General features: G+C 39.8%; 1 protein-coding gene across 4 annotated transcripts; it reads right to left on the bottom strand.

Moving 5' to 3' along the window:
* Positions 1-236: 236 nt before the first annotated feature.
* On the bottom strand, positions 237-14,287 carry akna (AT-hook transcription factor). 4 transcript variants are annotated; one of them, XM_049737172.2, is made up of 23 exons: positions 14,047-14,287; positions 11,520-11,602; positions 11,183-11,401; positions 10,332-10,995; positions 8,905-9,208; positions 8,092-8,166; positions 7,499-7,655; positions 7,249-7,358; positions 7,103-7,150; positions 6,904-7,022; positions 6,693-6,834; positions 6,453-6,574; positions 6,219-6,375; positions 6,026-6,132; positions 5,668-5,876; positions 5,057-5,222; positions 4,511-4,645; positions 3,263-3,396; positions 2,987-3,106; positions 2,815-2,913; positions 2,642-2,737; positions 2,204-2,315; positions 237-2,083 (listed from the first exon to the last, which is right to left on the bottom strand). In XM_049737172.2, the coding sequence occupies exons 2-23, from the start codon at positions 11,554-11,556 to the stop codon at positions 1,825-1,827; spliced, it is 3,591 nt and encodes a 1,196-aa protein (XP_049593129.1). In that variant the 5' UTR covers positions 11,557-11,602; positions 14,047-14,287; the 3' UTR covers positions 237-1,824. The 4 variants fall into 4 exon arrangements, with proteins under 4 accessions (XP_049593129.1, XP_049593127.1, XP_049593128.1 ...); XM_049737170.2 differs by having other exon boundaries at positions 11,183-11,602; positions 14,047-14,202; XM_049737171.2 differs by having other exon boundaries at positions 6,219-6,336; positions 11,183-11,602; positions 14,047-14,201.
* Positions 14,288-14,508: the final 221 nt, after the last annotated feature.

The following is a 14,508-nucleotide window of genomic DNA, read 5'->3' as shown; positions in this document are numbered from 1 at the left end:
ATGTGGGAGGAAACCGGAGTGCCCGGAGAAAACCCACGCGGGCCCGGGGAGAACATGCAAACTCCACACAGGGAGGGCCGGAGGTGGAGCCGAGCCGCTAATGTTTTGATATTTGTTAATATCAAAACATTAGCATCATAACTATTGAAGTACTTGTGGTACAAAGATAATTCCAAATACTATGGTACTACTATGGCAATACTTTATGTCAGAGTGATTGGAGCTGGTCGACCAAATGCAGCTTGGACCAGGGTTTATTGAAGAACTCAAAAGACAGACTAGAGGCTCGACTAGGGATAAGACTAAAACAGAACAGAAAGACAAAACAAGACTGGAACAGAACAGACTGTGGACAAGAAACAAGGAGACGAGAACAATCCGACAGGGGTGCGACAGGCAGACAGGACTTATATACGCGAAACGTAACGAGAGGCAGGTGACTGTGATTAGTACATAGATTGAGAGTAGACACAGGAAGGGAGGGGCGAGCACACAGACACAGACAGAACTAATGACAACGTACACATAATGGACTGACCGGGGTCGAGTCGTGACAGTAACAGTAATGGCCTAGTTTACATGACATAGGTGACAAGGACAGAAATAATGCTCAAACCTAAAATGCCAATACAAACACAATCTTCACAGTAATATTTTCTGTATAAAACATTTCGATGTAAATTTAGTGACCTTCATTTGCACTCCCAACTATAGATGTGTTCCCTCAGAAGAAAAATAACACTTAAAACTTACTTCCACATAATTCAAAATATGCACAAACATTCCATGATGTGGCAGTGAGTGCCAATAAGACACTTAAGGGCAATGAATGACTCAAAAATAAACCCGTCATTTTTAGCAGTGAACGCTAATAAGGTAGTTCTAAAAGATGACAAAAAGAGGGGATTACGCCCTGTTTCAAAATACTATACATCCATTCATCCGTTTTGTACACCAGCAATAAACTGGAATTTATCGCAGTTGACATCTGACGAAAGAGGGACTGCACCACAGGTGTCAAACTCAAGGCCCGGGGGCCAGATACGGCCCGCCACATCATTTTATGTGGCCCGCGAAGACTAATTGTGCATCAAATTTGTGTGTCATTACTAGAATTACAAATTGTCTTCACTTTTAATATCTTTTTTTAATTTTTTTTATATTTGACCAGTTTTTACTTATCTGATTTGAAAATGAGTTATTTGTCAGTTTGTGTTGTAGCTTGTACTGTATATAATATGAGGTGCTCTTACATTTATTTGGGTTGATAGCCCTAATGGCCCTCTGAAAGAAGCTATGACGACAATGCGGCCCGCGAAAAAAATGAATTTGACACCCTTGGACTACACCGAGGACTGGCGACCAGTCAATCACAGGGTACATACAGACACAGACAAGCATTCACACTCATTTTCACACCATCCTTTGAGTAAAAAGTAAACCCGGGCTGCCGACACAGAAGTCAAGCGGGACAACCTTTTCCCGAAATTGCTTAATTAGAAAACCAGTTTGTGCAACAATATCAGTCAGCTTGAGTCCATAAACATTGAACCAATTGCCTAGTAAACCACAAACAGAGAGCCATGATCCACGAGTCTACAATTGTAAATTGTTTTGGGATGCTAAATGTGCTCATTGAGCTTTATCTATGGTTTACACAGCATCAAATATTTTGGGGGCTGGTGATAGTTTGCCCATTAGGTATTCCAGCACATCATTTGATATAACAGCGAAACAGAAGCTCTCGAACGACAACAACTTAAGATCAGCTGAGAACTTGAATCACCTGCTCCAGGCAGGATCTATGGGCAGAGACACTTTTAGTCAGTCTGAGTTAGAGTTGGAGTTGGAGTGGGACTTGGACAGTCGTTCCAGAGAACGCAGGCCTGCGGTCAGTGAACGCACCATGCGTTTTGATCTATCATTCATCTTCCTCGCAGCTAGGAGGGCGTCATCTATAGAGCGTTGTGGAACAAGGCACGACGCGGGTCGCAACCTCTCCTCCTCGTTGCAATTGCTGACTTTTGAAGGAGAACCTGCGTTGTTGGTGCACACGTGGATGGGTTGAGGTTGGAGATAGAGGCTAATGATAAAAAAAAACAACAACAAAAAAAAAACAGCCATAAATTCACATAGTGTGACAGGTCACACGAATAAATAAAAAGTTGTGTTGTGTTAAGGTCAGGTGGGCATGTTCCCTTACAGCAATGGTGTAGGACACAATGACGGGCACACAGCAGGTGGTGCCGCTCTGCTGAGAGTCTCGGTTCGTGTGCAACTGGAGGTCCTCGGGGTGTTTGAGTCTTTCCAACAGTCTGTTAAATCATATCAGATACTAACTCTGAGAAATGCAACAACCATATTTCTAGAAACTATCATTTATCACTTTGACTTTTTGACTTTGACTTTATCCTAACGCTGAACTAATTGACACAATCCATGCCAGTTGATGAGGAGAAGTGATGCAACAGTTTCAGAGGGTAATTCACTTTATTGGATGTAATGATCGACCTTATTGGACAAGGGATGGTGGTAATTAGAGTTACAAAGGTCTTAGTCCCATGAGACAAGTTGCAGATATATTCAAGGCCATAGAGACACACATACAGTACATACATGTTTGACCGCAAGACATCCTCACCTTTCTCATTGTTTGTCTTGATATCAGAATGTCCACAATGATGACAGTGACGACAGGAACAGAACTGGGCTGGCTCTTGATTGCCACCTGCTGGTTCTGGTGGTTAAAAAAAGCCGCAATAAAGCTAGATAAAAGACAAAACTTCACATTCAGGATGAAAGGATGCTGCTTACTTTCCAAAGACACTTTGGTATGTGAAAAACACTGAGAACAAGGAACAACTCTGCTTGTTCTGCCATCATTGTCATCTGAGCACTCCGTATGATCCCGCTCTAAAAAACATAATTCCAATACAATGTTCTCCTGATTGGATATCATTTTTTACAGAGTGATGCATATTCTTACTTGTGTGCTGGACTTGGGCACTTGTGTGTGAAGGTTGGCTGTCAGCTACAGCAATAGATGTTTGAGTCGATCTTGACACCAGAAGTCGACAAGCAGAATTGACATCCTCCGTTGCAGTTGCTGAAATATAAATGGTCTTGCATTTATAACAACAATAATAATATACATTTACAAAGGGTCTTGGAGTAAACATTGTGGAATGAAGAGCGTAGTGAAAGCACCAGAGTCGAGTGAAGGTTGAAGTGAAAGCTCCAATCGTATTTCAGATAAACATACATGTGTCACGTGTTTGTTGTTGGTGTGCTAATCTTTTCCTTGCTGTGCGTCTCGCCACCTTCTCCACCTCATTCCTATCAATTGTCCATTTCTTTCTGTTGCATCCGCCAATTTCGCTCAAGGGATCTTGAGACCTAAGTGGCAAATTGTCAACAAATTTAAGCAACGTCAAGGATAAAGATGCTGGGCTGTTACACAAATACAAGCACAAGATACAGTATATAGGGCTTAGACAGTCGTTAGTATATTAATGCTATCATGTCCAGCTTTTATAATTGCAGTCGATTTTATGTGGTCTTTTCAATGGAATATTAAACCAAAGAGAAGAAAATGATAAAAGGCAGAGAAAGTGCCAAGTACCATGTACACCCGTACATTCTCCTTAAGCACATTACTCTCAATATGCAATAAAATCAACCTCAGAACCTCTGTATATACAGTAATCCCTCGTTTATCGCAGATAATTGGTTCCAAAAACCACTCGCAATAAGTGAAATCCGCAAAGTACAGTCACCAACAAGAGGTACTGAGCAGGCTAACGAGTTAGCGGAAATATGCAAATTCACGATCGTGCTAACACGCGAAAACGGACTTCTAAAGGAATGTAAACGAACATTTGGAGCAATACTACACTGTCCTAAAGGTTAGACACATATTTCCTCAATTTAGAAGTTTTATTTTGACTTTTAAATGTATTTTTTAATTTGGAAAAAAAATCTGCAATGTAGTGAAGCCGCGATAAACGAAACGCGAAGTAGCGAGGGATCACTGTAGCCAGGTTTACTGTCTAAAAATATATAATGAGGGGAGAAACCTTGATTTAAGGCAAAAAACATCAATAGATTGCATTGTACAGCTGCAAAAAGCGAGAGCTGCTGTTGAAATCCTGTATATGAAAAAAACTGGGTTGCTCTCAGAAAAGGTGGTCTGCCTCTGTCTGCAGACAGTGAGTGACCCAATATTTTTTTTCCCTATAAAATCAATCATGAGATTTGACAGTTTCCAGTATCGCATATTCTGTAGTGTACTGTGAATAATGCTGAGATAAAATAAACAACCTTCCTGCCATTTGTGTTTTGAGCAGTGAATTATGGCGGCCAGGACTGCTTTTGTGTGTTTGTGACATGCCGATACTCCCATACAAGAGTTTGTTGCCAATATGCTGCCAGAATGTCATCACATCACGATCCCTTTAAATTGAGTTCAACACTGAAGTTCGGGGGTCATACTTTGAGAAAATGAACCAACCTGAGAGGATGTGACGTTCTATGCTGAGTGCAGTTGCCTTGAGTGGTATGAGTTACAGTACGATGGTTTGTCATGGGATTCTCCCCTTTGTGCTCTGGCGTGATGGACTTGGCCTGCAGAGCCTGACTTGAATCACTATGAAGAACACAAGTTCAAAGTTTTTTCCCCACAGCAACTCATGTCAAAGGTCAAATAATAAAGGTGCAGGAAATGTAAGTGCTGTGCTGTGGCAACAGTCAAGACAACACCATCCAATCAATGCAGGAGTCAAACTCAGCACACAAAATACACAAATCTGAGTTATTCCACACCAAACCATGCAGAAGGCAAGACGCAGTAGACTACCTCTATACATGTAGCCCTACTCATTATCAGCCAAGCCTGAAATAAAATATAAAACAATGCCTGATGTTACTGTACAAAGGCTCAGTCAGCAATGCACGAGCTGGTGAGATTGATACTCTGCAAATAAATGGTTACTAAAGTGTCTGGAGGGGTTCTTTGTTTGCACAGCCGTCACCATGGCAGCAGCTGCGTCACACTCACTTGCAAGTCACCACCTGACTGGACCTCAGTGTTTTAAGAGCGTCGCCTTGGTGATGATGCACAGCAGAGGTGGAGGAAGAAGAGGAGGAGGAGGAGGAGCTTGGAGAGGAACAGGGCAGGGTTTCTTCATACTGATCGCTTTGTAAGTCTTCAGGTGCAGTATGAGCTGGTGATACAAAAGATAGATAGATTCAATACACAAGGAAATGAAAAATAATCTAGATTAGATAAAGAAGTCTTGATTTTTATTTCATATAATAATATATAATAAGTAAAAATATATATATTTTAAAGTTAAACTATTATTGTGACCAGTGTAAATCATGGTGGTGTAACTCTGCATAACTCTGAGTGCTTTCCAGAGGATCTATTAGAGGGATGGCTCCGCTGCTGTGGGTGTGGTCACAACTAAATTCTGTCATAGCCTAGCAAAGCGGCCCCTTTCACTCCCGTTAAATCTTGAGTCTCAATATAGTGGAAGACATAAAATGGGCATTTTGGAGTCGCCTCCCCAGCGCTCTGCCAAAGTGGGAATTGCTCACAGTGAGCCATGCACTAATAAAGAAATCAGATGTGCTGTCTAGAAGAATAAAACTAACTTGCAAACTCACTGGTTTCACTGTCAGTCTTGATTGAGTATGTCTGACTGATCCACTGCCTTTGGTTGCGCTCTCCAGGATAGGGCCTCCTCATTTCTTGCTGGAAATATTCACTGCGTTCTACCAATGTGCGCCTGTGTGATTGTGAGTAATCACGAGATGGTGTTGAGGTTCGGATTATCTGAGGCTTCACAACACTCACTTCGGCAGGTCCTGAAACACTGGCCCAAAAAAGGGAAAATAATCGAGAAGACTTCATTGTCATTGTAATGGAAACACAATCTGAAAATAAATGAATGACTGTCAGACTGAGGGCGTTAGCAAAGTATAGAGTATCGCTGCTGCAGGAGAGTGAAGGCTACTTGCTCACCGCTTTGAGGCTCTCTGGTGGCAAGAGCTGTGATTTTCAGCCCAAATCTGATGACTATACTCAGAACCAACAAAGCCGCTGTCAGTTCCTGGAGAAATGACCCCGTCCTGTTCAACACAGTTAACCAGTTAACTACTATACATGCATACTGAATTGCTGTAAACTCATTTTAAATCAGCGGGTCACTGCTGACCTGAGAAAGCACCCTCCTAATCCCAGTTTTGGGTTTGGCACTCCTCTTCTCTGATGTATTTATTTCTGCGAGACTGCTCTGACTGCTGCTGTAGGACTTCCTAAGCTCTTTCCTCCTTCTGCATTTAGGAGCATAAGTGAGATGCACGGTTGAACTCCTGTATGACAAATAACGTGCCACATAAAACGTAATACAAAACATGAAACTCAACATAACAAATTTGCGTCTGCTTACTGGTTAATGTCTGTAGTTTGGTCACCATGTCTTTTATTGAAGTCGGAAGAATTCTGATTAACTTGCGTTACATCTTTCTTGGTCAGATCTCCTGAATCTAGCAACAAAAGTGTATGTTGACTCTGGAAAGAAGGACAAACATTATGCTTAGACACTACTAGTAAATCTGAGTCTGGGATTTAATCTCACATGAATAATATAGTTTGATATGCGGGTCAGGAGCACACAGTGAGATGTTACCTCTGCTTGAGAATTATCAGATGGAGATGACTTTTGGGCTTGAGGACAAAGAGCAGAATCAGCATCATGGGAATTCTGATACGTCCTCTCCTTCAACTCATCCATATGCCGCCCACACTGGTAAATGAACTCCTCCAGCTCTCTAACACACAGAGGCAGCACAAAGATATAATCATTGACAAAGTTATAAAATAGAATCCAGCCGTCCTACCGATTGGGGTCAAAGTGTCCGTGTTCTGCGCCTTGCTCCTGTAGGACTTTGTGTTCTCTCCTAGCTGACAGGTAGCCTTTCTCCAAGGAGTCCAGTCCTTGATAAAGTTCTGCAAGACCCTATACAGAGAGAGGTAACGAGTGGGAATATGTAGAAACCAGCTTTTTATCTGTGGCATTCCAAGTCGTCTTAACTTCACCTGTTGGAAAGGTGTATTGCTCTTCAGCGAGTCCTCATAATGTTGGAGCTGAATGTAAAAAAAAAAAAAAAAAAAAAAAAAAAGAACCACCACATAATGAAATGAACCTTTCACACATTAGACATAAGAAATGAGAAATAGGCAACCTGCTGGAGGAAGTTGTCAGCCTGTGCGTAAAGTGCATTTGCCACCTTCTGTCCGCTTTGGGACTCAAAGCTCTTTGAAATGGAGGCAGACAAACATAGGCCAGAGGAAGCTGCAAGGGAAGGAAAACATTCTGAGATGTTATTGTACAAAGTTCATCAATCATTAAATTTTTTTGAAACCATTTTATAATTGCTGAATGATACGTGATGCGATACATTGGAGCAGAGATGATGATTATGATAAATTTACTCAAGTGTGTGCCGGGTCCACTTGGCTGAAGAGAAAATGATCTGGGCTGTGCTTTCTGAGCTTGAGGAAAGTCCAGCCGCATGAACTTTGAAGGCTCTACATGCAGTCCTGATGGCATGACTTGAGCAGACGTTGGTTGGTCAGAATACAGGTTAACCTTGGAATAATTAAAAAAACAAAATGAGTCACCCAAAATGAGAAGGAAGATCACAATTGGTTGTGCACATTGGTTGCATACAGAAAAACCTCAACCAATATGTACACAACACTAAAGACTATAGGAAAAAAATATCATTAAGGTAATATAATGAAATAGAAGATCTCAAGAACATTTGCATCGATGACATCAATAAATTATAAAACCTGTTTCTCAATTACTTTGAAAGTAAGCCTCAGGTATGAATAAAGTGAATTTTCTTCACACATGATTCATACAATTAATACTGATGGTATCATCAGGGTCATGGGGCACCATTTTTATTTCTAATGTTTATTTTTTAGTGACAATGTTTTTTTTCTTTGTAACATCCAATAAAATGAAAATAGTAGTGATGAAATTAATGAATTCAAACAGTGGTTTAAGATGAGCAAACCTTGGCTTCCAGCCGCAGGCGGTCAATTGTGTTCGCTGCCTCTGCATACTTAGTCAGCAGTCTGCCGTGGTCCTCCTGCCAGCCAGAGGAGAGGAAACATGGAAGAAAATAGAAAAATATAAAGGGTAGTGCTTTGGTGGAAAACACCTACATTCAGTCCTACTTTCAATATTTACTTCCAATTTTAGATGGTGTAGGTGATAGCGTTCCAATAACTATCTCCTATTGTGTAGGTTGAGAGTACAGTGGATATAAAAAGCCTACAGAGGAGGTTTATGTGATGTAAATGAAAAATTCTGTATACATACTACAGTATGACCTGCAAAACCTGTTTGGTGGGGCAGAGTAAAAACAAACAAAAAAATGATATTGAAAAATGATATGCACCAGTTTTTAACCATCTCAAGAGGTGGACATTTGCTGTCAACTGAAAATGACATCACAGTTGCCGATCTCAGGAACAACCAATCATGGCTCACCAGTTTCCTGAAGTTGAGCCATGATTACTTGCGTCGCGAGACCTGGCAACTGTGAAGTATTTTTTTTTTTCGACAGCAAGTGGCAAAATGGCCTGAGATAGATAAAAATGGGGGAATTTTGCTGCTTAACTCATATTCCACAAACACAATATTAATCAGAATGTCGTGTTTAGACTAGTGGAGACACATACAGGGAGTTATTTTTGTGTATTCCTTTGTTCAGGAATTTCAACTCAAGGGCTAGCAATTGTACTTTTTAGCAATTGTATTTCCAGTACAGCAAGAAAAGACTGTGACTGGGATATCACAAATCGGGACACATTCCAAGTCGTACCTGGAGCTGATCAAGCAGGATACCGGCTTTCTGTTGACTTCGGAATTCCTGAGGCACGGTGCCATTAGGTGATGTTCTTTTGTTAAAGTCAAATGGTGGCTGAGGTCCGTCATTTGTGTTCAACAGAACTTCTTTCACAATCTCAGCAGGAGATTTAAAGACAACAGGGGCCTCTGGTGTCAGCGACTTTGGAGGATTCTTGGAAGACCATCTGCTCTTGGGTGGCTTGTAATCCCCTTTAGGAAAAGACACCCTCGGCTTTACCTGGGACAAATCTGGTACCCAGTGAGTTGGATAGGCTTTTCTGAAATAACAACACGGTTAATTATTAATAGACAAAACGCAAAGTGTAGTAAAGAGAATGAGTGTGGCAAAAGTATAGACAGACAATGATTGGTATACAGTGGTACCTTGAGATTCACTTTCAATTCATACTGTGGCCATGCTTGTAACTCAAAGTACAACTCAAATCATCTTTCCCCATTGACATGAATGGAAATACCATTAATGTGATCCAGACTTCCCCCAGAAATAGAACAACATATCGTTTGTAATATGTATTTTAATGAGGTTTACTGACACCCCATAATACTGAACTGAAAAATACAGAAATGTCATTTTTGGTTTTGTCGTACTACATTGAATGAATGCCGCTTTTTCTGATGTGCCTGCCTTTGGCCACCTTTCAGGCAGACAGATGGAAAAGTCACTGACAGAGCACTATAAGCTTATTACAGTGGAGCATGTGCTATCAAGAAGTGAAGTTGGATTCATAATTACGTTTAGTTGACTTATCAACTCCCATGTCAGCTCCATCAGTATGGCACTGATATTTTTCATTCTACACGGACAATAAAGAATATATATGACTGAGTACTGTTATATTGTCTGTCTACACGATGTTGCTGTGGGTTCAAGCACTGCAACATACATTATTTCCTATCATTTACTATACTGGAGACGGAAAGCCAAAGCTATATGGCTGTTTTAAATACAGAAGGTGTCATTTTTTTTTCTTTGAATTATGTTTAGTTTAACAAGTTCACTATTTGCCAGACCAATGCGTAAAATGTGTTCAGTTGACCTCACTGTCTGGCACGGCACCATACACTGATATACACAACACAACTTCAACACAACAAATTATTTCGGGCTACAAATGTAACCTCAATTGGAGCAACTTCAAAATATAAATTAGTGACAGATATGGGAACAAAGTTAGCTTGATTGAAAATAATGTGTAAACTGATATTTCTCTGTTGAAATGCAGGAAAGCCAAATTTCACATAAGCAAATTATAATTGTTGAATTGTCCAAACAGAAATGTGTTTGAAGTTAGTTGTCTTGAAATTTTGAGTTCACACAAAAGGTTAAAAAGAAATATGTACATTTAAGACAATCTCAGGGCACCATTGTAGTTGAATCACCTTGATTCATTAGCTCTTCTGGGACTGTGACAGCAGTCTTCCTTTGGTTTGTTATGACCACTTGTCCTTGGAAGTACAGCATCACGACAGTGATGCGACACATGCGTCGGTGAGTGAGTGGGTTTTTTAGGACCGGTCTTTGAATTCTCACTAGTCTCCTGATTAGTCATTCGTTGTTGAGCAGAGATGACATCTTCTTCTACATCTATTTGCTCCTCATTTTCAGAGCTTTCTTGGTGGTGAAGACCGAACTCGCAGCTCATGATGCTGTTTGAGTCTGCAGGCCGCATTTGTGATTGAAGAGAGATGGCATCTTTTCCTAGTATTTGTTCTGTGTTTTCAGATTTGTCTTGGTGGTGAAGACTGGACTCGCAGGTCATGAGGCTGTTTGAGTCTGTAGGCCCATCTGCAAAGAACATATCTGGAATGGTTTCGCTTGTGATCCTCGGAGCAGCAGCCATTTCCTCCAAATGGCACAGGCGAGTGAAAATGGGGAGTGTCGGACGAGCGGAAGCCTGGTATGTTGGATACTGAGGTTTGCAATCTCCATCAGCTTCTATCAAGGGTGGAGACTCAAAAAATTGGTGCTCACTGATGATTTCTGACTCCTCTTTGCTATTGTTGACTGGTCCACTTGGCAAACCCCATTCACTTTCTGCTCCATCTGTTTTGACAAATTAAATCAGCACAATTAACCCAAAATGCAAAACTGATCTCTTCATATTTTTTTTTACAGAGATGCTGTTATATCATTATTTTACAGATTTTTGTCTCTGAGGTATATTATGGCATCAGTTTTGTTTGCACACATAACTCAGTTAATCAGCAAAAATTTAAATTCAATGACTCACAGGGTGAGAGTATCGCTACATCTTTAAGATGTTCATCAAAGATGTAATTGAGCTCCTCAGGTGGCATATCTGGTTCCTCACGGCCCCCAAATGATTTTCGATTGTATTCTGTGTGATCATCGTGTTCCTGTGTCTCCTCCACCAGTGTTAATCCAATGATGCCGTTCTCATCCATCTGGTTGTAAAAGTCATCTTGCTCTTCCTCCTCATTGCACACATCTTCAGACATTTCAGAGTTGGTGGGTGAGATGCACGTTGGAGCTGGAGACAGGAGCTCTGCTTTTGTGTTCTTCACAGTCTCCATTTGCTTGTCAGATTATTGTAACTCAACTCTGACCTGAGAAAATATTGCAGGGTGGCCCTTGCGGTCCCATCAGTTAGCTGCTCCAATTGTGTGGAGGAAGTCTTTAAATGTAGCTCCTAGAAAGTGACAAAAATGTTGAGTTCACTTGAAGCCTAAAATTATCATCATAAAAAAACCTGAAGATACCTTTGTCTGATTAGTCTTTATAGTTACTTGCTGATCCAAGTAAAAAAAAAAAAAAAGAATAAAGTTGAATTGAATTTTTTAAATTGAAGCACCCAAGTGGTCCTGATTCTGGACTTTTCTCATTGCCCTATGGGACTATTATAATTGGGCCATTTAAACTTGACAACACTGACTATCACTTGTTTTGGAGTATTTTCAATACATTCTGCGAGCATCTTATCAAATACATAAATGTGGGTCAGAGAGAGCAAATGAAATTTGAAGGCATTTATTGTTGCAATATGGTAACAAACAGAACAAAACAAAAGGGTTGAAGTCCAGCAAAGCTACAATTCTAATTTAACATGCCAGAATAATGAACAACATTTTAAAAATGTTCTCCTGCTCATTGAGTAATTCTTATAAAAGGGGCTAAGTAGAGAGCACTGCAGGCGAGTAGCATTCACATTCTCATTAGGAGAAGTGGCTGCAATGCTTCTTCAGCAACCCAGATTAAGAGAAGGAGATTGCTATCTTGGTGCAATCTCGCATTCTCTGTATCTGTACACAACTATTGAACACGTATTCATGAACTCGGCCATCGTGTCTTCATACTGACCAACGTGCCAAGCGTTTTTTCCATCCTGCAATTTTGGATACCAGCAGCTGAACAAATGCAGCATGTTTAGAAAAGAACCCGTGAGAATCTCAACAGAGGAAACCACAAAATATCATCAGAAAAGCCCACGACAAACTTGTTTGCTTATTTTAAGACTATACAGGTCATACTGTATATCTTGTTGGGTGTTTTTTTTTTTTTTAAAGTGGTATTATCATCATTTTGTGAGATACAATTGTATGAATACTGTGTATAGGAGGATCAACACATGCAATTTCTAGATCACACAGGGCATGCCATGAACTAGTTTACGCAGCGAAGGAATACGTAATCACGTTACGCCAGAAGCTCAGTTACCACTGTAACTGTACATTAACATTATTCTATTTTTGTATTGCATTTTATCTGTATTTTATACTGTTATAGTATATATGTATGATCTGCCACGTGGAGCTGCCAAACTAATTTTCACAGTTAACACTGCGTTAACGTGACAATAAAGGAATTCAATTCAATTCAATAATGTACTATGCTTTCATGTTTATTTTTATGAAGAGTGTTTATACAAACAAATATACATGTACTGTATTTATAACTTTATCACTGCATTGGCACAGCCTCGAGATATATTTTATGCTTACATCAACAATGTAGGAATTAGAACCTTTGTTGTAAATCAAGGTCCTTTGTATTTTTTAAAACATATTACAGGTCTACAAATATGACCTTGGACTGCAGCCACCTTGAAATTGTTATTTTACATTTGATTTAAAGATTAATGGAAATTTTGTTCCCAGTAAAGACAAATAGACCAGAGAAGTATAGATTGTCTGAGAATTGCACTGTGATAGCTATAAATAGAACTCACCAGTGATGGGACATTGTGATTTCCTCAGAATGTTGTACAAGTGATCATTTGAAAATGTAACCTTTTTTTATTCACAGACATAAACGTACACAAATTGATGTATGTTGACATACATTGTTGACAACTATTGTGACAGATTATTAATATGATTAGTGCATTGAAATGGATTATTATCTTAATAATAACATAAAAAGCGTAATTTAAAATTTTAATAATGTGCAGTATGGCATTGACTTTCCACTAGCAAAACTAGAAAACATTATTCGTTAACTCATGAATGAAAGAGGATCACAATATTAATTCTGCTCTTGATGTTGAATGAGCTTTAGACAGTTTCCATTTCATGCAAGGCACACTCACATGTTCATCTTGCAGACAAAACACTTATAAGTATTACTTAAATCTTACAGCTTGACTAATCCAAATCTGTGCAGAAAGACTTGCTCAACAATTGTTAAGAACTACAGAGCAGCCGATGAACTGAGAGACGACTCATCATCCCGGGACACAAAATATTTTGGGTGACAAATATTCAATGAGTTTAATATATATAAAATCATTTACCTCTACCTTAACATGAGACGGCTCGCAGGCAGTATTTTCAGATTTCACAAGGGTACGTTGCCATGAAAACCACTAAACTAATGAGAGCAAAGACCCGCCCCTGTGTCACCATGGGACACACTCAGCACAACAAACCATTCTGTTTTCAACACACAACACGATACGTCAAACTAAAGTAAGCAAATTTACTTTAGTGAAAATGATACAATTTGTACAAGGTGCAGGTAACTGTTAACGAGATGAATGCCTTAATTTACACCTTATATCTTATAAACTCACTACTTCTTACGACACATTTTGCCAGCTCGCGATATGAAAACGACTTTGACAAACAATCTTCATACCTGACTTTGGAACATGTTTCACCGTTTGTTTCTGTCGAAGTAGCCAGATTTGTAAAATTGAACACGATGCTGCAAGTTGCAGACAGATGAGCATGCTTGCACAGACAGTATCGCCGATTTAACTTGTACTTTTGGTATATATTACTTGTAATACCCTGAGTTGGTCTGTAAGGCACATAAGCTGCTCTGCTTCTCTCAGATCATTACTGTAACAAAGCCGCCATCCTACCTCGTCATCTTACGCTACTGCTAGCTGTAACAATTTTATAGGCACTACATAAATTAGGTTTCTGTATACAATGTGACCGCTATGTGATCTTCTCGCATAGCTTCCTAACAGACAAGATTCGGGACTTCATAAAAAAGTATTTTAAATGAAAGAAGTCTTTTGATTGGTGAAGTACCTTGAAGGAGGAGCTTAGCGGAAGATTTGTCATGAGTACAAACGTCTTTCAACTTGCT

The sequence above is a fragment of the Syngnathus scovelli genome, chromosome 13, assembly GCF_024217435.2.
Source record: "Syngnathus scovelli strain Florida chromosome 13, RoL_Ssco_1.2, whole genome shotgun sequence".
Classification (NCBI taxonomy): Eukaryota; Metazoa; Chordata; class Actinopteri; order Syngnathiformes; family Syngnathidae; genus Syngnathus; species Syngnathus scovelli.
The sequence above is the reverse complement of the archived record's forward strand: the minus strand, read 5'-3'. Positions and strand labels throughout refer to the sequence as shown.